The following is a 27,053-nucleotide window of genomic DNA, read 5'->3' as shown; positions in this document are numbered from 1 at the left end:
AAAGACTGGTTAATGGAAAATAAAATGTGAACAGACTTGGAAAGTTACAGAAAACCTTGATCAGTGCTGCCGTCATTTTAAGTTACAATGCTGTCGCTGCAGTTCCAGCTGTTGGTACACAGTGGAACGGCATCTTTTTCTCTTAGTGGAAGCAATAAGATCATTTTTAAATTACATTTTAACATTTGTAATGACAGCCTCGCTGCACATTGTCATGTTTCGCTTCTTCACTTGGCTGATATGCTGGCCCTGGAGTAAGAGGGATAGAATGATGAAATAGAGAGTACCAGTAGAGTGAGTGATGACGGTGTACTTCAGCACAGTGTCCAACCTCAGAAGAAAACTGTCACAATTACTAACTCCTGCAAATCTTTTTTTAATTCTCTACCTTCCTGCCCTGCTCTCGCCTTACTCCATCTCCTCTCCTTTCATCATCCCTTCTCCCCTCTCCTCTCACTTCACCTTCACTCTCCTCCTTTGCCTTTCATCTTCCCAGCTTCTCTTTCATTCTGCTCTCTCACCTTCTCATCATCTGCCCAACACTCCCTTTCCTCTCCTTGTCTCCACGTCTACTCCCTTCATAATTTATCACCTCTCTTTCCTTTGCCTTCTCTTTTTTAGAGCTCCTACACTTAAAAATAGCTCTTTGTTACAGTAAAAGAATAACATATATGCAATGTTATAGAGTGTTGCTTTAGGTAAAAAATGGTTCCCATGCAGTAGGGCTGGTCAGTATTATGGATCCATGGGTAGGAATACTGACCCACAGTGGCCGATTTAACGGCCCAATACATTCCCATTAGGAGAAACGCACAATATAGCATTGCATTTTTTGTTTTGTTTCATATGTGCCAAACACATGCAAATGAAGAAAGATATTCACCAACTTGACAAAACATGCACATTGTTACTCAAAGAGTAAAGCGCTTAATAAAGAAAAACGCTGCAAATAAAACATTTCATAACTGTAAGTGTTTGTCGGTATATAAGTAATAAAACAATAGCTATCAAAGCGTATTAACATCAAACACTGTGGGGTATTGAATGAACCTTTGTCCAGGGTTTAGAGGGTTACTTCAATAATGTATTAAATCAATTCAGTAATAAGTAACCTTAACAATATAAAAGTAACCTGATTACTGTGTTACTTTAGGAGAACGTGAATATCAAATGCAATGCAAATAAATACAAGAGAGAATAAATATAAATAGGTATTTTCAAAGATTGTTTTTACTTTAAAGGGGACCTATCATGCAAAATGCACTTTTGTACGTCTTTTATACATGAATATGTGTCCCCGGTGTTCCAGGGAACTCACCAAGTGTCAGAAAACACAACCATCTCTCTTTTCCTCCATACCCAAATCTCTAAAAACGGGGCTGCAACGGATCTGATAAAAACTGATCCAGATTTGAACACTCCTCTGACGTCAGGACGGAGGAGCTGACCTATCAGGGGAATGAGAGGTTGCCGTGGCATGGTAACAGCATGGTAACACGACGCTCGTAACTCGGCCCCCTCCTTTGCAGGGGGGCGTGGTCAGCTGCAGCGCATGCAAAGACAGGGTGGAGGAAAGCAATATAGAGCGAAATGAGGCATGGCTAAAATGCATGATCTGTTTGGTATTTTGAAAAAGAAAACGTATAAATATACCTTATATAGGTATGGCCCTACAATATATTATTCAAATATAGCATGATAGGTGTCCTTTAAGTGTTTTATGTAAGGGTACAGAAACATGTAACCATAGAAAAGCAGAAACCAAGATATTTAGGATAAAAAAATTGTCTTTTTTTTTTGGCTAGGCCTACGGCAAACACAGTATTTTGGTTTAATAAATCAGTTGTCCACCTACTCCATTTAAAATAAGAAGAATGAAAGCAGCTTAAATGAATACCATAAAGAAAATTCATGCAGTACGTCTACCTATATACAGATCTGTATTTTAAAATATATTTTAACCTTGTAATCCGGCAATTAATCCCCATTTTTTAGAACTGTTGCAGTAATCGTATTACGCTTTACAGACACTTTTTTTTGTATCCCGATTACTGGTTACTTTTAAGGGACATTACCAACCGTATTAACACCATTGGTGTGTATGTGCTTTCATCAGTGTTATAAGTTAATAGTTAATCAAATGACTGAATACTATGTGAAAGGGTTTATTTCTAGTTACAGACCAATGGAGAATAATCCCTCTGGGGCTCTTTGGAGCCTTTTAAACATAACACTGTCCCTTACAATTAGAGCGCAGTTATATCTGTAAAACATATATTGTTATTAAAAAAGTAAAGGTTGCGCACTGATCTAAGCTTGGCTGATTCTGGTTCTCCCCTAAGCTACTGTGTTTCCAATAAAAAATGGCATGACCCCTTATTATTTTTGCAGAGTCAGAACACATTAAGTATACAAGTCATTCAGCTGGACACCAAAACAATGTGATAGTGTTTTCTTTTTTTTCATTTTGTATTGCAGTGTATGACTTCTACTTCACCTCAGGGTATCATTCCACCTCAAACTGCATCCTGTGTCATCCATTATAGTTAAAGAGCATTCATTGTGAATGAATTGCTCTCTTGGTTCTGTCCTCACACTGGCAGGCCTTCATTAGTCATGAGAACCCCCAGTCAACCCCGCAGGACACCCCTAACATCACTCCTCCGTAATCTGGTTTGGGGTTGACATGTTTACATCATAAATGAATAAGAAAAACTTGTGTAAGCTCATTCACATTTAATGAGAATCCTGGTTAAGATTTCAGGCTCACTCCCATATATATAAATATGTTACTTTGGCATGGAAATATCCTCCTGCTTCACTTGGAGTAGCACTGTCTTGTCAAACTTTAAAGACTGTGGCAACGTGGATCATAATTTATTTCCCGTTTTTTTATAGCTAGCTGTAAAAGAGTGGTGCAGGAATGAGTCCTAAAACACGGAAAATTATTTAGCCTTTTACCACTTTTGGTTCCCTTCTCTATAGTAAATGTTTTTTTAACGTTTCTTTGGTTAAGAAGCGTGTATATAAATCTGTGGTGTACACAAGCTGAAGACATTTTCACGTTTTGTTGTCCGAAGCTTCTATGTGTCATGAAAATGGCAGAATTCTGACTTTAATCTCAGAATTCTGACTTTTTTCTCAGAACTAACAAAAACAATATTTTTTTGTAGAAAAAAGTCAGAATTCTGACTTTAATCTCAGAATTCTGACTTTTTTCACATCCCCAAATCATTTCTTTCATTAGGTCCTAATCCTCTTCTTAACACTTCAACTGCTACTAGTGCTAACAAAAATACATCCTCACTGCACCACTCTATTGGTCTATAAAGAGGCAATATTGTTCTGTTACCTGGTTTATTAGTGATAACAGGGAGATGTATTATATGTTGCAGGTTCATGTTAATCCATTAACATGAGAAATGATGTACAACAGGGTTACTCCATATAAGGAAACACAACCACTGATGCAATCATCCTTACTACATTAACTACTAGCTATTACCCCCACACTGCTTTACTGTGTCTCACACTCACACACACACACACACACACACACACACACACACACACACACACACACACACACACACACACACACACACACACACACACACACACACACACACACACACACACACACACACACACACACACTTGAATGCTTTATTTGGTTCCACAAATTATATTATATAAGACAGGGAATCAAATATATCGGGGCTAAGCAGCACAGAACACTTAGGGGAACACATAGCATCTCCTTCTCCAGATGTCTGAGCAGCCAATAATAGCTGAAACAGAGCAATATTTGGCAATTTGTTTGGCTTTTCTCTTTGACATTCCAGCAAATCTCAGACCAATCATGGTGCATTTATATACATGGCCAATACTTCCGAATATGAGTATGCTATATCTACACTTGCACCCAAAGCTGGTTATCACATTGAGCAGTGGTTGGTATTTGATATACTTGTCCTGGAAAGCCTGGTCCATGTACAGGTCAAAGGCACAGCCTACTTCTAATATTAGCACCTCCTTGTGGTTGGTGTCAACAAAAACAACATCAGATGTATTTAGGGTATTAGCAAATACATCATTGGTAAAACCAAACCATTCTGGTAGCACTCTAGTGTGCTTGTACATTGCTGCACTAGATGGTAAGATGTTTTGTACTGCATCAGACACAATGTCCACAACACGGTCATGACGGGCTATGTACAGGCGTTTGTATGCATTACATCCATTTGTTATGTGTGCAATGGATTCTAGGTGTTGTTGTGAATCCTGATGGTTTAAACAGAATAAAGTGTGAATGTGAGGGTACCAGGTGGACAGATTGTACTTAGTAGGTAATACCTGCAGTCTTGCTTTGATGGTAAATGTCAGAACATCCTCACCAACAGCGGTGTTCTTAAACACTGAGTGTGAGACACACACACACACACACACACACACACACACACACACACACACACACACACACACACACACACACACACACACACACACACACACACACACACCCACCCACCCCCTGGGAGTGAAGGTGTCAGATGGCTGCAGCACTGCTGTAAAATGGACCTTTCCATCATGCACTGCGCTGTAATTTGGGGTTAGTGCAGCAGACGGTTTCTTCTCATCAGGATCTGCAGTCACAGTGTCACAGTGTCACGTGTTTGCAGAAGCTGGTTTTGGAGGAGGGGGAGGAAAAGTCAGCTTGCTGCATTTTAGAGAGCTCAGTTTAAATTGCATTATCAATGTTGTAGTGTTGCCTCTAAATGCAACCCTATCACTAGAAAATAAGGCTAGTATTGGACGTTTCTGAGATCTGTGGCAGCATTTTGAAATATCTATGCATTGCATCTATGGAAGGGTTAAGGTTACGAAAGGTTGGTGATCCAGGCAAATAACTATGGCTAGGTAAAGTTATATTTCGGCAACTAATTATGTACCTGTGTTTCTCATCCCACTGTCACTGCTGTTGTGATCCGATAGGAAATAAGAGCATAACTCGTAAATGAAATGCACTCATTGACTGTCAATCTCCATCATTTAAATGAAAAACTCATACAATTATATATGGAACTGGATATAATACTCCGAACAGTGGCCATATATACATTGTATTGGCCACTGTACACAATAGGAATTTAACATATTTCAGGAATTAGCAGGACTTTGTACAAATCAAATTATTATAACCTAAGATATTCACTCCTTAGCATAAGTAATATATTGCTTTAACAGCATTAAGGGATATGGTTGTCAGGGAAGCAATACATACTGTACAGTGCAAACAGGAACTGAAATGATCAGAATCAGGCCAAGTTTGTGAACACATACAAAACATTTGCATTTGTCTTTTCAATGTACTCAATGTACACATTGCAAATAAAGGTAAATAATACACAATACTTTTATATACACAAGTAGCCTGAAAATAGATGTAAATATCTAAGTTGTATTTACATATTTAAAAAAATGCACGAATGACTGACAACAAAAATTACATTTCTATATTAAGTGCAAAGAAAAGAATACTGAAAGGATATACTTTACGGGATGTGGATGCTTATGTACTGTATGTGCTTAAACATGTCTATATAAAGTATACAGTATGAAGGAATGCCATAGACAGTGACAGTGAATGATGATATGTACATGTTTTGCTTTGTTGCACTGTAAACATATGGTCTACTGATAGCAGTGTATATGTTGGTGTTATATTGAGTGTACGGGCGCTCTGTATTGATTATCAGAGGGGAGAGAACAGGTTTTGTTCAGAGTAGTGTGGTGACGTTTCCTGACTGATGCATGCATCCTGGATGAAGGGGGGGTTGACACTAGTGTTAATTTCGTTGACTAAAACTATGACGAAATATGTTCGTCAACGACCTTTTTTTCCATGACGAAAACGAGACGATGACGAGACGGCAGTAAACAATAACTGTAACGAAATCATCATGCAATATCGTTGACGAAAAGTGACGAGACGAAAATGTAGTTTACTAAATAAAAACTATGCCAAAATCTCTCTTTACTTTCGTTGACGAAAAATGAGGAGACGAAATATTATCAAAGATAACGTTACATCTCTGATAGTCAGTTTTTCTCCCAGCAGTTCAATTTCCGGTGCTGCGGCTGGGTGCAGCAACTGTGTGTCTGTGCCGCACGCGGCGGTACATTTGAAATACACCGGACAGCGGCACACTGTGAACTGTCAGGAAGACTCGGGTCTAACTCATGGTCTAACTAACCTTATTTAACAGAAAATAAAATGGCAACAACAGGGATTGGGAGCAGTGGTCGCACTCGCGTTAACCGAATACCCCCCCGTCAGCGCGAGTGAGTGATACATTGTGCACTCGACGGGTAATAATGGATTATGACGGAAATGTTACGATCTTGTCTGTCAAAATTACTGACAACGAAAAAGTATAAAGCCACCACTGCTTGGGAGAAAGAAACGATGTGATATTTGGGCCCATTTTCGCTACAATGAGGCTGAGAAAAAAAGCGAATGCATTGTTTTATCAGAAGGGAAGCAATGTGGCCATAACACAGCTGGTAAAAACAACACAAACCTGACCAGATACTCTCTGCAAAGCTGCATTCTTAATCATTCAACCTGTGTTTTTCATCAAATAAGGACAAGATATAATCTTATTGTGAAATAAGTTTGACTAAAATGACAAATTATTGGTTTTGGCTAGACTAGTTTGACTGAAATGTTCAATATAATCTGATGACTAAAAAAGACTCAACAGTTTTCATTGACAAAAAGTAGATAAATAAATAATTAGTTTTTTTAATTAGTTTTCTTCGACTAAAATAAGACTAAAATGCTCAGACTTTTAGTCGACTAAAACTTGACTAAATAAAAACAGGATGAAGGTGACTAATGGCGCGTTTCCACTACAGCGCGGAGCACGGTTTAAGAGAGCTGTGACGTCTTTGACGCCCGTCTTTGGTTGCGTTTCCACTTGGCCTAGTACCGGCTAGCGGGTCCTAATTCACAGTTTTTCTGGCCTCATAAAATCGCGGGTCTAGGGCCAGAGACAACCAGGCTGAGTCGGGCTGAGTATGCTAAACTAGAGAGAGCATCGCTGGCAAGGGGGCTACAACTACAACAAGATGGACATATTTGACCGTGATTTAATTGTAATACACGTTTCAAAATGATGCCGAAGTAACAACATACTGATACCGGTTAGTAAAAACCATGAATTAATGCTTTGTCAAGTCTGCAGACAGACGGCAGGCGAAAAACCTTTTAAAATGCGTGTTTTCTAAATGGAGAGTGGCTAAGCTAACGCAGTATATGCTCCGACCGTCCACACTCACAACAACGGCCTATACAGACATAAATAAAGCAGTGACTGTATTCGCCATGACACAGACAGTCTGTGGTTTGTACTTGTTTAACTTTTGTCTAGTTTCTGAACAGATATGAGGAGCTGTGAGCTCTGAGTGCTAACAGCTAACGGCTGTGTTGTTTTTCTGGGGTTCTCATTGAAGATGACGTCACGGCTCCGCCTACACTGCGTTACTATAGATCAGGGGTCGGCAACCCCTGGCACGCGTGCCACCAATGGCATGCGGCACCGTAACCAGTGGCACACTAGGAATAAGTGTACAAAATATTTATTTTATTTTTGGATCCTGAACGAGACCGCCGCCAGAGCGCGTCTCCCCGTTACCTGCAGAAGGAAGCCATGCACGCAACGCAGCCCCACTCTCTTTAACTCCAGGCGACTTTCTGCCGCTTTCCTCCGTAATGCAGTGCTGATAGTTTCACCACAGAGGAAAGCACTTCACAAATTGCAGTACCCATAAGGAGCTGTAAAAATGCCGCAGTTTTTGCGTGGCGATCAATATCGGCCGATACTCACTCTCTGCCGATCTGAGGTGCTCTCTAAAAAGGCCAATCGCGAGACGTAACATACATGACACTTTTCTCTGTGTGCTGCAAAACAAGCTCGCCAAAATCGCTTCACCAGTCTGGCAGTATTTTAAGGTGTCCGAAAATGACAATAAAATAGCGGTGCAACGTGTGTGTGAAGCAGAAATCCTGCAGCTCCACCCGCTGTGACGGACCGGTGAGCGGAGCAAAACACACAAGTTAGACCTAACACACTTAGCTATTTTATCTACCTTTGGAACTTATAAATATATTTATTCTTCTCTGTCACTCATTACTGGATCAGTGAGCTGCATGAGATCTCTGACAGGCTGTCAGGAGAGAGAGAGAGGGGGAGAGAGGAAAAGAGAGCGCTTCCGCTCATTTCTCCCGTGTTATTATCCAAAGTTAATGTAAACTTGAATAATGTACTTCATTTGAATGTAACAATTATGTTGGTTGTTTGTGGAAGCGCCAGTGAACAGTGGCGTTTTCTCCCGGAGGCCAAGGGAAGCCAGGCTTCCCCTGTTTTTTCGGATTGTAGTTATAATTTAAATAAATAAATAAAAACACTTTGTTTTGTTTCGATAATTCTCCTTTGCTGTGTGTTGCTGCCGGCCCGTCTCTCCCCCACTCTCATTGAGTATTTTACAAAGAGTGAAACAATCAGCGCCCCTCTAGATGTTATGGTGAAACAGTAGATTGCATTCACTGTTGCGAGAGGAGGCCAGTCAGTTTGGGTTTCCCTTGGTGAAAAGAATTGAGGGATTGACCAATCAGATGAGGCCCACGTGATGCCCCTGCCAACCTGTGATTGGTCAGGGCCATGCCAAGGGAAGCCAGCTTTCTCTGGATTCCCTTCAGAGGCGGCTGGCGATTTCACCTGAATAGATGAGATTGTTTATATTTTTTAGTTACTTTTGGACTACGGACTGAGCTAATTACAGAGACGAGGACTGTTGCTGCACTTGCCGTGTGTTAGAAGGGGAAGGGAAGAGAAGGTGGACTATCGCATGCAAATGTTTCTGTACATAATTGTTTTTGAATTAATGTGTTTCATACACGCCTACTGATACTTTGATGTGTGTGATGTGATTTACTTTGTGAATGAATGCACTGCGCATTGAGCGGCTGGTATTGCATTTGGGGGGGGGGTGTGTCTGCATAAATTAATAAGAAAATGCTTAAATTAATAAAACGAGAGTTTCGTCTGGAGAGTGCGTGCGGACCTGTCGGTTAGATAACAGGCGTGTGCAAGTCCTGCATCTGTGTGATACAAATGTGTGTAAAATGATACCGGGCGCTGTAATCACTCATCTGGTTACGTTATTGACCACCCCCCCCCCAACCAACCCAAAAAAATGGGCTTCCCCTACATTTTTCCCCACGCCACGCTACTGCCAGTGAATGAGCCCCATTAACTGAGTTTTAAACATCACTTTTCACGAGTGTTTTCGCCGAGCTCTTCAACCCCCCCCCCCCCCCCCCCCCCCCCCCCCGTTGATAATTCACGATCGTCGGCACGCTGATAACAATTTTTTTTTAGAATGGCACTTCATATCAAAAAGGTTGCCGACCCCTGCTATAGATACTACCCCAGTTCCTAAACTGTAATGGAAATGCGCCATAAAGTGAGCCAGTCCTAACGAGGCCTAGCCATACCGAGCAAGGCCGAGCGAGGCCGTGTAGTGGAAACGCGCCATAAATATGACTAAAACGAAAAAAGAAATTTAACACAGGACTAAGACTAAAACTAAATAAAAAAATAGCTGACGAAATTAACACTAGTTGACACCAATGTTTTTCTGAAGTGCTAAACTTCTGTTATAGTCTGTCCCTGTCCTGTTTAGAGACAGATTGGATTATTGGGTAGGTCAAAGCTCCTGATGCAGGTTGAACTTCCAGAGGACAATCATCTTCTGCTGGGACGTCTTCTGATGGCGTCTATGTTCAGAGTCATGATAAGGCAGGCGTATGGTCTACAAAAACATAGAGACACATTATTAATATAGTAAAAAAGAAAAATACTACAAAGAAGTGCTCACTATAAAAAAAAGGTAATGGTCATGCCTGAAAAATAATTATAGACGTTCAAGAGGTACTTGCAAATGTACTAAAAAAACGATTAGAACAAATGCAAAAGAAAGATGTATAACAGTCACTTGAGATATTTGTAATGTGAGGCAATGTATAACTTTTGTTTGGGAAATGTTGGGAATATAAGATACACAATTATTTTATTTTGTGTAAATAATTACTGCAATAAGGGAAGGTGTAATAACAAATGGGTTTTTATTGAATATTTGATATTTTGTAATGTTCGAGTAAAAGGCGTCTATGTCTAAAGTCGACTAGCTCCTGGTAGATGGTGGATTCCAGACACCTGACAGTCTGCTCAGCACACAGTGATCTTCTGAACTCTGAAGTGGGCCACTATTGAAGGGCACTTCCTGGTGGCATCTCCACAATTGTAAGAGCTCCAGGTTGTTCTGAGGGCACCAGGCTGTTCAACATCCTGTTGGTATTCAGAATCCATCCTGCAAACTTCAGGAGTTTAGCAGACAGTTCTCATAGAGTGCAGTCGGTGGTGTTGGCTGTAGTATTTCTTTAAACTCATCAGTAAACTGTAAGTGTTCCTCTTGTCTCTTGACTTGCCTGCTGTGTAAAATACTTTGATTTATCACCTCACAGTGAGATGGGATTTCCCATGAGCCACCTTGCTGGAAGTGGAATTTCATCAGGACTGGATATAATGTTTGAATTAGTAGGCCTGGGCTTCTCTCTGTCAGGACAGCTTTACGAGTTAGAGAGGTTATATTGTCACACCCAAATGATAGACAGATACGGAGTATTTTGGACTGGTGACCAAATGAAGTGTGATTGAAAGATATGTAACCACTATTAATTAAACCTCTCCAACACAAACACACTGGTCAGTTAAAACTTGATGTTCTGCTTATTTATGTTGTATTTGAAGGTTTCTATCATAGCCTCTTTCCCAATGTTCTTATTGTCTCAATGTTCTGAACTATGTCACCATGACTTTTATTTATTTTTTTATTTAACCTTTATTTAACCAGATAAAAAACATTGAGATAAAATCTCATTTTCAATGCTGACCTGGCCAAGAAGGCAGCAACGTTACACATAACACATAACACAAACATATAAAATACAGAGAACATAAAGAAAACAAAAGACGAAAAAGCAGTCACTACATTGTGCACATTAGGACAATAAAAAAAGTACACTACTTGTTACTGCAAGAGCAGCTGGTGGTGAGGACTTCAGACAACTTCAATTTAAAACATGAAATAGAGACAAGTGCCCTCAGTTTAAGGCGTGATTGAAGGTCATTCCAAGACCAAGGACCATAATAAGAAAGACTCCTTTTTCCAGCCTCAGTCCGTACAGTAGGAACCTGGAACCGTATCCAGGCACTGGATCTGAGGTTGTAAGAGTCACAAACTGGAGCAAATCTGACACATATGTAGAGTGGAAGCTTACCTAAAATGGCTTTATACATTAATAAAAACCAGTGCTGCATCCTACGCATAGTAAGTGAGGACCATCCAGTTAGGCTATACAATGTGCAATGATGAGTCCTATAGGGTGCATTTGATATATAACGCAGTGCAGCATGGTAAAGTGGGTCAAGTTTGGCCAAAACAGTGGGACAGGCAAATCTATAAATGGTATCACCGTAGTCCAGCTGGGACAGGAATAAGCCAGAGACCAACCTTTTACGGGATGAAATTGAAAAACAACATTTAAATCTGAAAAGGAAGCCAAGAGTGAATTTCAATTTCTTTGTTAAAACTTCAATATGGTGTTTAAAGTTCAGATTACTGTCCAACCAAAAGCCCAGATATTTGTAGGTATCAACAAATTCAACAGAAACGCCATCAAGGGTGTCAATGGAGAGGCAAGAGGAGGACGCTGACTTGGGAGCAAAAAGCATTGCTTTGGTTTTCTTACTGTTCAATAGCAGTTTAGAATCAAGAAGCGCATGCTGCAGCGTGATAAAATCTGATTTTAAATTGGAAACGGCCATATCCAGAGAAGGAGCACACGAGTATACAATAGTGTCATCAGCATACATATGATAGGTAGAAAATTGCATCTGATTACAAATAGTGTTTACATATAATGAAAAGAGCAAGGGCCCCAAGATAGAGCCCTGTGGAACTCCCTTCTCCAAGGTGACAGGGTCAGAGACAGTACTACCCAACCTGACGCATTGAGTGCGGTCGGTTAGATAACTCTGAAACCAGCAAATGGCATTGTGACCGAAACGAGACACCAACATAACATTAGACATAATGTGGTGATCTACAGTGTCAAATGCTTTGGCTAGGTCAATAAACAATGCAACACAAACTGATTTCTTATCCAAAGCAGCCTTAATATCGTCTAAAACTTTCAGACTGGCAGTCACAGTACTGTGCTTTGATCTGAATCCAGATTGCATAGGGTTAAGGATGTTGTGTGAATTTAAAAAAAGTTTTAGCTGAGTAGAAACAAGGGACTCAAGAATCTTTGATAACACAGAAAGATTTGAGATAGGACGATAGTTATTCAACTCCGTGGGATCACCAGCTTTCAAGAGGGGCGATACCAGAGCTTGCTTCCACACAGCTGGCAGTGTGTGAGTGGACAGGGAGAGATTAAAAATATCAGTTACTGGTTGTGCTATCATCTGAGCTGCAATTTTTAAAAAGAACGGGTCAAGGCCGTCAGGCCCGGCAGACTTTTTAGGATCAATCGAGTGCAAACCCTGTAAGACTTCAGAGACCGAGAAATAAGCTAAATCAAAAACAGGGGAGTTCAACTCTTGACTATGGCTGTGAGTACGACCATTTAGAGAGTCATGACTTTGCTCATCAAAAATGTGACCAGCCTTTTTGAAGTGAGCATTAAAGGCATTAGACATACCATCTGAATCTGAAATAAAATAATCATTGACCTTCAGTTTTTGTGGGAAACTAGAAACCTTCTTGTTCTGAAGTGATTTAATTGTTTTCCAGAATTTGGAATGGTCATTAAAACAATCAGTGGTTAAGCTCAGATAGTAATCAGCTTTAGCTTTTTTAATAAGGGCAGAACATTTATTTCTGAGGACACGAAAAAGAAGCCAGTCATCACTAGTGTTAGACTTTCTAGCTAAGGACCATTGCTTATTTCGATCATGAATGAGATCAGATAGTTCTCTAGTAAACCATGGAGTGTTCCTATTCTTAACTCTGAATTTTCTAAGGGGGGCATGTCTATTAATAATCGATAAAAAGTGATCAATAAAAAAATTGGACGGCAACATCAACAGATGGAATTAACGCTGTGAAGTGCCATTTAACCTCCGCCAGATCGTGTAGGAAAGCCTGCTCAGAGACTGAGACTGAGGTGAGATACATTAGAACTATTGCTATAATAGCGTTGGTCTGAAGCAATCATAAAACCGTTTAACTGTAACCGATCTGTACACTCACTGAACATTACCTTATCTTTATCTGCTATTTCACTATACAGAAGAGAGGAGATCTAAAAGGCATCAGTAAGTGGTAGAGTTGGTAAGGTCCAGACTTTTTCAACGTGGGTTAGGTCTATCAGGGTGTTATGGTCATTAACAGCATTTAGACATTTGGCCTCATGCTACATTGTTCTCCTTTATATTCTCCTATTTTCTGATAAAACAATGAGATAAGTGCAACAAACAATTTAGTCCATCCAAATATTTTTTGTATTTTGCAAAAAAATGATTTTGTATTGCCGGATGTCCCATGTCGTGCTACTGATAATTCTCTCCGACAAACCAGGGGTCTGCAGTTTTTTAACTCCACCTTTCAATATAAGCTCAGCTTGTTTTACACAGGTGGTGAGGTGGGACTAAAAAATACCAGGGTACCATCTTCGTTTCCACTCTCACCTGCGGTCATGACGGATGGGTCATGACGGACAGAACGAGATTGTGGTACAAAGTTCAGTCATCAGGGAGGGACCCGAAATAAAGCCACTGAAAGGAACCAGTTCAGGTGTTTCCAGCACCTAGTAAGAGGTCGGTGTTCCAGGCACGTCCAGCTGGGAGGAGGCCGAGGGGCAGTCCTAGGACCAGGTTGAGGGATTGTACCTCTACGCTGACCTGGGACCAGCTTGGAATCCCCCAGTCAGAGCTGGTTGATGTGGCCAGGGAAAGGGACGTTTTGGGCCCTCTGCTGGAACTGCCTCCCCATGACATGGGCCCTTTAACTAATCACTCTCATGTTGTGGAAAACATGTGCTGCCAAGAATGAAAGAGAGCTGGAGTAAGTGTGTGTTTGTGCCTGTCTGTGTGCCTGTCTCTCTGTGTGTGTGTGTGTGTGTGTGTGTGTGTGTGTGTGTGTGTGTGTGTGTGTGTGTGTGTGTGTGTGTGTGTGTGTGTGTGTGTGTGTGTGTGTGTGTGTGTGTGTGTGTGTGTGTGTGTGTGTGTGTGTGTGTGTGTGTGTGTGTGTGTGTGTGTGTGTGTGTGTGTGTGTGTGTGTGTGTGTGTGTGTGTGTGTGTGTGTGTGTGTGTGTGTGTGTGTGTGTGTGTGTGTGTGTTCTTCATCCTGTTTATGTTAAGGTTCCTCTAAAAGCGTGGCACCATCATTCAAACATTCTGAGTCTGACAGGCTGCTGTAGGCTGATATATATTTAATATATTCATTCGTTTAGCATTTCATATTGACAAAAATACATATTCACATCTGGGACCTACTTTCTCTCTTTTTTCTGTCTCTTGCACTTTCTCAGAAATGTGTTGATAGTATTTGGATTGAATTTACGATGGACAGACATGTCTATAATAAGACCTTCCAAATGTCCCCGTCAGTGAGCTTTTGTTGTATCTCAGCATTGTAGGCATGATCGACTTGTATCAGCTTGGGCAGAAAAGGAAGAATTTCTGGAATATTGCATTCATATTCTGTGTGAGCATCAGCTTTAGCTCCACCAAGAATATCAATATCAATAGCCCTATTGTAGCCCAACCAAGAAACAATTTGACATTTAAAAGAAAAAAATCCTGTTTAGTTGTTTTTATAAAGCTTCTGTTTCTAATTGTATATTAAGAGGCCCTATTATGCATTTTCTAGCTTCTCTTCTTCTTTTGAATGTAAATGGTCTGGAATGGCTCAAATCCCTGTGTTCCCTCCAGTGGGAGTTTTCTATCCCACACTAAACCAAAAAAAAGGACACATTTTTGTTAGATTCTTGCCTATAAATAAACACTTAATAATAACATGAAAAGCTTGAATATATTACCGTTTAATACAGTCTTTTTCAACAACTTTTAGCAACATAAAGCAGTGAAAGAGGTATGCTGTGAAGGTCTGGGAGTTTCTTTACTGTGAGATGCTGTGATAAAATAAATCCAATATTTTCACAGCCTGTAAACGTTGGCAGAGACCGTACAGTATGACTCAGAGGCAAAATGAAAAATGTATTTCACTAGCTGGTAGCGTTCACTATGCTGGTGGTATTTTATCAACTTGACTTGAATGGACAGTCTGTGTATACAACATCTACACCCAGAAGACACAACCTGCACTGTGCTGGCTGAGTTCTGTACAGAGCAGAGGTTTCTAGGTTCTAGTGTGAAAGCATGATTTTTTTCTTGTCTTCTTTTACTTTTCCACCTTTGTAGTTGTCTGCCCTACCCTAATTCTTTCCTCCTGTGTGTCATTCATTGTCTTCCCCGGTTTGGTACAGCTTCCCATGTTTCTTGTATCTGGAAGATTCCTGGTGTCATCCTGGTTTTTCCCTCGTTTTGTTTTGTTACTTTTATTTTGTTAAACCATGCCTGATTTATTAGTTTTGTGCTAGCTTTAAATTAGCAGCTTTAAATTAATAGAACGGCAACCTCAATTGGACTTTTTTAAAGTAAATTAAAGACCTATCTTTTTAAAGATTTATTTGGCTTATAATTTGTAGTAGTATCACTGTTCATGTTTTATTGTTTTTACATATTTTAATGATGTTCCTCATTTGTTATTGTCATTTTCTGTCATACTTTGTAAAGCACTTTGGGCTGCGTCAAGCATGAAAGGTGCTATATAAATAAAGTTTATTATTATTATTTATTATTAATAAAGCTTGTTTTGGTTCTTTATACCTGCCTCTCCTTTTTTCTACTGCATTTGGGTCCTGAGTGTCTGACCCCTGTTACAGCATAATTGTTATGTGAAAATTATGTGTTATAACAAATAATTACCATGTGACAAATACACAAACCATCAACAGACTTCCGGGTGTAAAAACACTGTTCCAAGTGCATCAGTACATGAGGGGGGGTTGTGGTGTCTCCAGTCATGCAATGCTTTGAGTTATATGCTCACCATAATAACATGTGCAGAAAGCACAGTGCGAACATTCTGATGTTTAGCAGTTATCATGGTAACCATGGTCACCGTTTAGCTTGTTAACATGCAATCTTTAATAATAATAATAATAAATTATATTTCTATAGCGCTTTTCTTGAACCCAAAGACGCTTTACATTTTGGGAGGGAACATGGCTAATGTAGTTTGAGGTTACATTGTGAAAAGTTTAATGTTTCGTCAACTGAAATGCATCACATGCTGAGACTGCTATGCCTCGGAGCATCTTCCTGCAGGGAGCTAGTCCTGAGTATCCAGCCCCCGCCCTCTGTAAACTCATCATGCATCAATAAAGAGTGATTTCAAAAGCTGTCAGGAAAGCTGAGCATAGCAAATATGTCTTCAAGAAGTTAATCAACTCCACCACTGCTGCTATTTCAGATAGCATTGACAGCCATTTACTGTCAGAGAATACACAAATGAATCATTCAATCAGAGCATCTTTTTTTGGACCTCACAAACAAACGTGAAATTGTTCAGAAATTAGAGATATGTCTCTTTCGGCGAAGACCGTAAAGGACAGCATCATTCAAATGGAAACTCATGGAGGACATTCATTCAGCTCATGCATACTCAGTCACCAGTAATAGACAATATTGACCAGACAGCGCTGTTATTCAGATGATTGCTGTACGTAGCTGAGGAACAAAACAGAGGGGAAGAGGACCCACTGAAACAGATACAAGCCACAAATCAATTCAAACTGGACTATTATTATTCCTTTCGAAGTATGCCTACACATGCCAGTGTATTTATTTCTCCTCTTCATAAGAGTTTGACGTTTTCCTTTGTCATAACAATATACAAAAGCAATAAAATGTCAACAGTTTTCTTTATTGTTGTTCTAATATTTCTTAAACCAGCCATAGTTTTGTATGTATAGCTATATATAACCTTTATACACTGTTATCGAATATGTTTTGTGGATTTATTGGCTTTTTTTAGAGTAAAGGCTGTTGAGCCCTGGGTAATACAAAGTTATGAGGATACATCACACGGGAACTATTAACTGTAATTAAAACAATTCTTGCTCGTTTTTCACAGAAAAATGTATGACCCGTTTCATGTTATCTTTCCCACAGTCCCTCACATTAGACCCACCCCATAACTCCTCAGATCAGAGTGCAGCCCAAAGAGCAGTCCTGTTCTCAGGGCCACACAACCTGGAACTCCACACTTGAACACCTCCTCATACTTGCTCAATTTAGTTGACAAAATGATGCACTGGTGTAATATAAACTGGATAAATGATATCAGAGTGAACCCCCCTCATTGTGTCTCTGCTCCCACATGTCCTTTAAATCCCAGCGGAAGGGAATTAACCTGTTTACATGAATAACCGTTGCTTCCTGCCCGCCCTCGTGCTTCTTGATGAATATTTCACACCCTCACATGCCTTTGTTCGTCTAGCTGGAGGGACGTGCACATGGGGAAATGCTTCAGCCTCAAAATGTCAGTTGCCGCTCCTTCTTCACCAGCTGCTGCTTAGTAACACACAACCATGCATCTGTATTTTTATCCTCCTCCCCTATTGTCTTCTCCTGTCTCCTCTTTTTCTTTTAAATGTTTTATTCTGTGCCAGGGAGACTGGTTCTCTTTGTCTTTACACTGCGGCGTGTATTTCTGTTCTGTCTTCCTCTTCGGCTCATTGTGTTGTCTGTTTCTGTTCCATTTTCCGACCGTGTCAAGATTTGCCTCCCTTGACTATTTCTCCTCTCCAACCATGTTTTGGAAAGCAGTGTGTGAGGAGTAATGTCGATTGATGGCAAATTCACCATGTTCCCCATGGCTTAGACAATGTTCAGCAATCAGACAACCAATCATTGTTGAAGCTGCACATATGGACTGAACCATGGATTTGCAGGGTCATTACACACCAAGACTGTAGAGCCTTATTTGTTCAGGTTTGATTTGCCACTGTAGCAATGAATGTGAATACCAGGGCCATCATAAATAAAGTAATATTTGGGTAGGGAAGACATTTTTAGAGACCAGGACTCTCAAACAAGGGAATGGTGAGGAGTTCTCCATTAAGGGAAAACACAATTACATTTATTACATTACATTTCATTTAGCTGATGCTTTTAACCTCAGAACAACTACAGTAGTATACTGCAAGTACATTAGCTTTCAATTAGCAACATTTGTTAAGTGCTACATACATTTGGAAGGGATGATCACTTCACAGAACGGTAGGCTGGCAACAATGTCTTTAAGCGTATTTAGAACAGTACGGCTCCAATTACTTGTTTTTCCTAAATGTCCCAAAAGTCCACACTGAGCTCGGGAAAAGGGCTTTAAGTTCTGCTGCTCCATTTGCTTGGAATCAGCTGGGTTATGATCTGAAACTCTGATCTCTTAACAGATTCAAGTATTTCTAAATGATGGACAAGCAATCGACTCTGTAGATGCTTTGGATGATAACATTTCTGATTGTGACTATGATAAGTTCTCTCCTTAAATTTCAATTTGTTGTGGGTAACTGCTGCTGCCTATATTGACCAGGAATCTCTTGAATGAGACTTATCCTGGTTAAATCTTATATTTACGTATATTTACCAGTTAATGGATGGCAAAATGGCGGCGCATGTATATGCTGCAGCTTTTGGACTCGCCAGTTTCGGCAAATTAGTTATTATTTGCACACTTATCTTTAGTCTGTTCATCCAGAACAGCTGTACTAACCCACTGTACAGCAGACAAGACATTCTGGACATTGAATTACATGTCGGATCACTGGATATCCCTATCAACGCTCGCGACGACATCGTCAGGCTGGCAACGGGTTCACTGGGTTTGTTTACATTGCCTCCCCGGACAAGGAGGCTCCGTAGACGACGAAGAGATCGCAGGCAAAAGTGAGGCTGTAGAGGAGGCGCTCGAGAGAAGCTAACCCAGGCTCCACACCGCGCCCCTCTCCCCAGCTTTCTCCTTTCTAATGTGCGATCTCTGGTGCACAAAATGGACGATCTACGACTGTGGATTATAAACAACAAACGGATTATGGACATAAACATTCTGATCTTCACAGAGACATGGCTGCATGAGGGCGTTCTTGACAGCGCAATCGCGTTACAAGGCCTTCACTGCACCCGTTCGGACAGGACAGCTGACTGTGGTAAGATGCGCGGAGGAGGACTGTGCATTTATGTCAACAACTCCTGGTGTTGAAGTAAACAGATATGGTTCTAAACTGTATTGAAGTAAACATGTATTATTTTGAATTGTATTTTAGTGAACATGTATTGTTTGAACTGTTTTAAGTAATCACATATATAGATATTGTATTCTCACTTACAACTCACTGACCCAGAGATCCTGTTACACACAAATGCACCTCCTCCCACCAGCACACACACACATATTCTTTTCAAGGTTCTTTCTGGGCATCATTATATCTGTGCACAATGTTTAATTGTCTGAGAAAGAATAGTTTATGTGAAATATTCCATGGGAAAGTAAGGGAGTGAATATAGGTGCAGAGATAAGATTGACTCTGCCCTTGTGAACTTCAGAATCTCACGTTCTGCTCAGAACTCTGATTCGCTGTATTGGACCCGACCAGAAGTGAATCCAACCAGTAAAAACACCTGGGGGAGTGAGCAGCTCACACAGCTCCTCCCCACGGACTCTCTGATTCGCTTCGGAGTAAAATGGGAAGGAAGAAGTCAACACATCTCCGCCCCAAAATATGAATATGAATACTGTTGTTTTTGCATGTAAAATGCTTCTTGTTTGCTGACTGGCTGGTCCCGATACCTGTATCGCACCGCAGTAGAAACCTGAAGTCCGGAGTACTCTGTAAAACTTGTATACGTGTTTTGTTTCTTACCAGTAAACTCAGATAATTGTTATAACTTTTAATTCCGGTGTTTTCAATTCCTTTCTTTATTAAATAGAGATCAGCCTCATCTAACGAACGGCGCGTAGCGGAGGGGGGGCCTCTCAGCCACCACCTAGGTGTTTTGCTACAACAGTGTACAGACAACAGCACCATTGCCAGGCACTGTTCTGCCGACCTAGAATTTCTCATGGTTAAAAGCAGAGCCTTCTATCTGCCCAGAGAATTCACATCCATCACAATTGCAGCCTATATCACCGGATGCTAATGCTATGCTAGCTATGAAGGAGCTGCATATAGCCATTAGCACACAACAGACATTACACCCGGAGTATGTCTTCATCATTGCTGTAGATTTCAATCACTCCAACCTAAAGACTGTTCTCCCAATTCCACCAACATGTCTCCTGTCCCACAAGAGGAGATAAGACCCTAGACCAGTGTTTCTCAAAGTGGGGGGTGTGACAGGCGAGAGACCAGCAGGAAAAATGGTTATGAAAATTTGGAAAATTATTGATTCGAAAATAATATGATACAGTACATCATACGTACGTCTGGGTCTCTGTGTTTCATTTGAGCCTGGCTCTAGAGAGAGAGAGAGAGAGAGAGAGAGAGAGAGAGAGAGAGAGAGAGAGAACCGGAGATCGTTGTTGTTAGCTTCTGGTGCTAGCGAGCTACGCTAACGGATATAAGGAGCTTTTTCCACAACAAGGTGGAGGAGAGTCCTCTCCTGTCAGACTGAGAGGCTCAGTGAACTAAAGGACTCTCTGAGTGTTTAGATAGTTAAAGTGGACCTATCATGCTATATTATAATAATATAGTGTAGGACCATACCTATATAAGGCATATTTATACTTTTTTTCCCCCAAAATATCAAACATCATGCATTTTAGCCATGCCTCATTTAGCTCAATTTGCACTTTTTTAGCCCTGTTTTTGCAAGGGCTGATTCTGTGAGAACAGCACCATCTACAGGCCTGGCATATGTACTACAGCGTCTCCAGCGCTTTCGAATGGCAATGGCCGTAGCTGTCTCCTCCTGATTGGTGGAGTTGGCCCAATAGCCGTAGCGCCACCGTCCTGACGTCAGGACAGTGTTCAAATCTGGATCAGTTTTTATCAGATCCGTTGCAGCCCCTTTTTTAGAGATTTGGGTATGGAGGAAAATAGAGAGGGTTGTGTTTTCTGACACTTGGTGAGTTCCCTGGAACACCGGGGACACATATTCATGTATAAAAGACGTACAAAAGTGCATTTTGCATGATAGGTCCCCTTTAACTTTAGTCTAAGTTATCTCAGTGGGTCTCAAACGGTTTGGTCACGATTAATGTAAACAATTATTTCCGAGGCACACATTTATATGATCATTATAGTTATAAAAAAATAAGAGAATAAATGAAAAACAGGTATGAAATACAGGACTACGCACAGCTTCTTCCCTTCAGCAGTCTGACTGCTGTCAATGAACCCCACGCTGTCCCACACTGCCTAGTGTTGTTGTGTGCTGTATGTATTTATTCTTATTTATACATTTTACATCTATTTACCTTTACTTTTATCATTTATTTTAGCAAATATTTAATTGCTGTCTCTAGTCTAGAATAAGACTAAGGAGGCAACAGACATACAACATAAGGCTACTCACATAAGAATCGGGCACTATCACAATGCTAAATAAAATAGAAATGATCCATCAAAATCATAGAGGGCGGCTGTCTGTCATTTGTCTTCTGTCTGTAAATTGCTATGTCCCCTAGAATTGGATTCTCTGCCATAGATTTGGCAAAAAGGTTCCTTTTAGGGTTATTCTCAAGTTCTGGTTTATATTTGTATTATGTTATTATGTGCTTCTTCTGTGACATTTTTACATGCTTTAATGTTCAAAAAGCTCTTTATTTTTCTCATACCGCCTGTCTACAATGTGTTTGAGCGGTAGCCAATAGAAGCGCATGTATTACATAGTGATGTCCTTATGTAACACAAGTTAACAAAGGATTACAAGGGAGGCGTTTCAGGCAGGGGGGGAGTGTGTGGGAGAGAACCTCCCTCGGAAGGAAACACAGGGATGTTAGCCTCTGCAGACCATTTACACACAAAAATACCTATATAACACACTACAGGCGAGGCTGCAGGTCTCCCTTGAAAAAGAGATCTATGATCTCAAGGGACAATCTGGTTAAATAAAGGTTTGAAATGAAATGAAAGGCCTTTTTAATGAAACCCAGAGCAAACACAGTCTGACTTTAAAGAGCCTGTGACAGCCTCCCAACAACTGTTGTGCAATGAAATATTGGGCTACTAGTAATCTCGAACCGTCAGCTTAAAAAAGAAGGTGCGATACCGTTCCGATAAATATCAATAATTTCGAACATCGCGGGGAAATTCCTTCAACTCATTCTGAAGTTTTGGGGGAAGCCGGAAGTGACGTTAATGCGGGAATGCTTCACTGTGCGGCGAGAGAGCCAAACACGGACAAAGTGTGTTGTCATGCGTAGAAATGGTGAATTACTGAGTTTAGGCACGTTAATAACGTTTTAATGAAGTTGACTACAGTATATTCATATTTGTTAGTGCTTTTCATGTCAATTCGGCGAACATAAACATAAATGATCGTGGTGAAGATGATGATTAAATTAGGATTAAAAATCGGTAGTGAGAGCTGCTGAATTTCCTCCCGTGATATAAAAACAAACCGATTATTTTTGTAGTTGTAAACTCAAGTGGATTAAACTACATTTATTCGTGCTTTCATGTCAATTCGGCAAACATATGATACATTAAATGATCGTGAGGATGATGATCAAAAATCGTTTGTTTGAGCCGGTCTGCATTTCCTGATGAAAAAACAAACCGATGCTTTTTGTAGTTGTAGTACACCAACGTGGATTAAACGTGTGTTTTTTTTACCACAATGTTGGGGAAATTAATGGATAAAATGCACGGATTATGATTTATGATCATGATTATTATTATTATTCCCACTCCGATCGGGACACATAGGTCCACCGTTTCCCCGCAGCGAGGCTCCCCCCGTTGACAGTTTACGTGGGCTGGGCTGGGTGCAGTGGCGGACTGGCCATCGGGACGAATCCCGATGGGCCGGTACCGAAGTGGGCCGGTCGGATAAGTCACTAGCACATCCCCCACTCCCCCCGTTGACAATTTACTAGCGGTACCAAAGTTGGCCGGTCGAGAGTCCTGGGCTGATTTTTAGTCCCAGTCCGCCACTGGCTACATGACCGTATTATCGCCCATATTGACGCACTTAATTCCTAAACTTCTAACAGATAAAACATAAACTGATTAGTTAGAATCGTTATTTAGTCAAACTCCGTAAATAAAATAGTTTACAAACCATTCCACATTGTTCAAGCGTTGTAGATCGAGAGGTATCTCACGATCGTCGGGCGGGTTGTCGTCTCCACTGTCCGACTCGGAGTTCGTTTCATCCGATTCAGACTCAGAGGCATATGGTTCGAATCTGTAGGGCATATAGCCAATATCGTCTACGATGTCATGACTATCACTTTCCGATCCTTCAGCCTCATATGAGCTCTCAGACACGTTCAAAATTAAACTGTCATCGCTGTCTGAGCTTGCTGCTGTGTGCGCCATCGTGTGTTTACATGCAGATACTGGGATCTGGAACGGTGCAGCTGGAGCTCTTGGCCCGCAATTACGTCACACATAATTTGGCGGGATTTGAAGAATCCCCGAGAAGATCCAGAATATGGTCAACATTGAAGGGGAGATTAATGGTTATCAAAGTACAAATATCCCAAATCAGTTCAGTAACGGTTTCAAGGGGACAATATTTACTAAAATTGATGGGTTTGGATGATGGGGGAAACCCGTGTCACAGGCTCTTTAACTTTATTAGGGTCTCTCACTTTCCCCTTCGTGGTAATTATCTCTCTCTCTCCGTCTACAATTTTTTCGGTGAAAATTCCCGCTGAGGAAGGACTGCATGTTTGAAACGTTCTCCTTTTTCCCGTATACTTTGACAGTGACTTTAATTTTTCCTTCCCTGATTGGATGGCTGTGCTCCTCCTTTCCTGCCCCTCACCATTAACTGACCACTCAGCCTGACACTTGGCTATTACTCTGAATCATACTTGTCAGACACTTAACACCCCCCTCCCTCTCTTCCTTTTTCTCCTCCTTTCATCTCCAGCTCCACTCCAACTCCGACAAGGCTGATGGTTCTGTGCGCTACATCCTGTCGGGGGAGGGGGCTGGGTCCATCTTCATCATTGACGAGACAACGGGTGACATCCACGCAGCGAGGAGCCTGGACCGGGAGAGGAAGCCTCAGTATGTGCTCCATGCCAGGGCCGTGGAGCGGCAGAACAACCACTCCCTGGAGGCGGAGTCAGAGTTCATCATCAAGGTCCAGGATGTCAACGACAACGCCCCCACGTTCCCTGAAGGACCCTTCAATGCAACTGTGCCTGAGAGGTCGGAAGTTGGTAAGCAGGGTTGGGAGGGTTACTTTAAAAATGTAACCCATTACAATTACTAATTAACTGTAAAAAATGTAATCAGTAACATAATCACAATATAAATGTAAAAGTTACTTTCCGTTACTTTTGGATTACCTCAATGACAAATGCAAGTAAATACAAGACAAAATAAATATCAACAAGATTCCAAATTAGCTTTTTTGGTGCACACATACAAGGACCTTGACTTTTTCCATTGCTCTCACTAGTGATGCGTAGATTGCAGTCATAACCGCAGGTTTAATCCACAGACCAGACGGGGTCATAAGATCATCAGAGTAATATCGGAAGGATGGCGGATGGGTGAAATAATACATAATTAATTAGGAAAAGCAGTAAAACAATGGCTATCAAAGTCTCTTCACATCAACACTGCGGGGTATGGAATGAAACGTGTGTGTGTGTGTGTGTGTGTGTGTGTGTGTGTGTGTGTGTGTGTGTGTGTGTGTGTGTGTGTGTGTGTGTGTGTGTGTGTGTGTGTGTGTGTGTGTGTGTGTGTGTGTGTGTGTGTGTGTGTGTGTGTCGTCTCGAGTTAGTATAATTATATGACTGTAATGTATCCTTATTACTTTTCTGTTACTTTTGAATCAACTATCTTTTACTTCAGTGTATTAGGTAACACAACAGAACAATGTGACCTTAGACAAGAAGAAACCAAGATATTTAGGATCAGAAATTGTATTGATAGGAAAAGCTGCCTTTCATTCAGCAACACTGAAACACATGAGCACATACTACAGTTTAAAAAAGCTGAAGTAAAATCTGAGCTGACAGAAAATGCTCCGTTTCAGTTTAATACACACAGTTAAAGGTGGGGTATGTAATTTATTTCAGAAACACTTTTTGTTATATTCCATGGAATGCTCCCGATAGCAATGAATATATTAAATGCTTTGACAATAAATACATAAAAAAAATTCATCTATGGAAGCTGTAGCGATGTAAAAAGCACGACCAGATGGCCTAGTAGTCAATATAGTCAGTTTAGCTTTGGTTGCTATGCTAACATCACCCATGTTATACCAGAGAAACTTTCATAACAGCGTTGTGATGCCAAACAGCGTCAATTCAGACTGACACACATTCACTTAAGGGGAACTGGGGATATGTATCAGCTGCTTGTGTGACAGTCAGACAGTGAATACTTTACAGCGGTCGGTAAATGCCGCTGAAACACATTATTAAACAATGAACCACGGCACTCTGGAGAAAAGTATAAGGTTGGAGAAGTAGTTATTTAATTTAATCTGGCTTATATATTAAAAGTAACACGATCATCGACCCGACGCAGTCCCCCATTGTTGTTGTTGCCCCTTTCACACGGAGCTAGAACGGGAGCTGCGTTGGTGTGAAAGGGGCAACAGCAGACTATGGCTGTGACTTGTGTGTGACTGACCCAAGCTTGCGCCTCGTCGTTCTGATAGCTCCGCCCCTTCGCTCCAACCCCCCTCCCTCCCCCCACATCTACAGGTGAAAATTACTTTAGCGACACATTCATCGCAAGAAGTGTAGCAAAAGTCAAGGCCGCAGATTTGTCGATTTATACTGCCACAGAGCAGATTCGTGAAGTTGTAATGACTGATTTGAGAGGTTGTAATAACCAAGTTGCAGTTGTAATGGAAAATATATTTTAAAAATATGTATTTTTCTGCAAGTGAACATTTCATCACTGAGTTCATTTTTTTCTACAAGCTACAAAACTTTTATGTTTTCCTGTGACTTCAAATTTGGTTCACAGATGCGTGGATATTTTTATACAAGTGTAAATGTGTGCACACAAGCTCTGATTTATTTTCTGCAAGTGCTCTCATCAGGTTTTACAAGCTCTCGCATTTTGCACCATATCTACCTTCATAGCCACAAACAAGAGCAGTGTGCTTCAAAAAACAACTGCAAATGACAAAACACTTTTTTAAAAACCTCTCAAAGTATGAAAGTATACTTTATGCTCTTGAAGCCAAAAGTGGTTGGCAAACAAAAGCGTGACTGGGGCTGTGTAGCATTTTATTTTATTTGGACATTTCTGTTGAATGTCTTTGTTTTGTTAAGGATTTTTACTGTGAAATGCTTCCAAAGGTTTCTCCTACCTCAGAGATTAGTCGCCCAGCTTCCCACTCATTTCCATCATCAATCAAACAACATGACCTTGTAAAAGCAGACAGCTAACAGAACATAAAGACCAGCAGGACTGTCACTGTGTGTCTTTAGCTCCTGCTGCTCAGGCCCTGTCTTTGTCTCCCTCTACATTGATCATTATCTCTGGGTCTTTTATCCCTCTCCATCCCACCCACTCTGCTCTTCATCACATGCAGCTCCCAACTCGGTCTCATTTATGAACCTGTCTGTGAATCTTTCCTTCGTCTCTCCATCTTCTCTCTTCTTGTCTGCCCCCTTCTCTCTGTGGATTGCTTTAATGTGGG

The 27,053-nt window shown here is 40.8% G+C and overlaps 1 protein-coding gene across 1 annotated transcript in view; it reads left to right on the top strand.

Annotated features, from left to right (window-relative positions):
* Positions 1-27,053, top strand: part of LOC117488635 (cadherin-18-like) — a 119,891-nt gene that overhangs the window by 7,448 nt on the left and 85,390 nt on the right. The window contains exon 2 of the mRNA XM_034137645.1: positions 24,306-24,600. Within this exon, the coding sequence (XP_033993536.1) occupies positions 24,306-24,600 (295 nt within the window). The remainder of the gene's footprint in view (positions 1-24,305; positions 24,601-27,053) is intronic.

Source organism: Trematomus bernacchii, unplaced genomic scaffold (assembly GCF_902827165.1).
Source record: "Trematomus bernacchii unplaced genomic scaffold, fTreBer1.1, whole genome shotgun sequence".
NCBI classification, from domain to species: domain Eukaryota; kingdom Metazoa; phylum Chordata; class Actinopteri; order Perciformes; family Nototheniidae; genus Trematomus; species Trematomus bernacchii.
The sequence above is the reverse complement of the archived record's forward strand: the minus strand, read 5'-3'. Positions and strand labels throughout refer to the sequence as shown.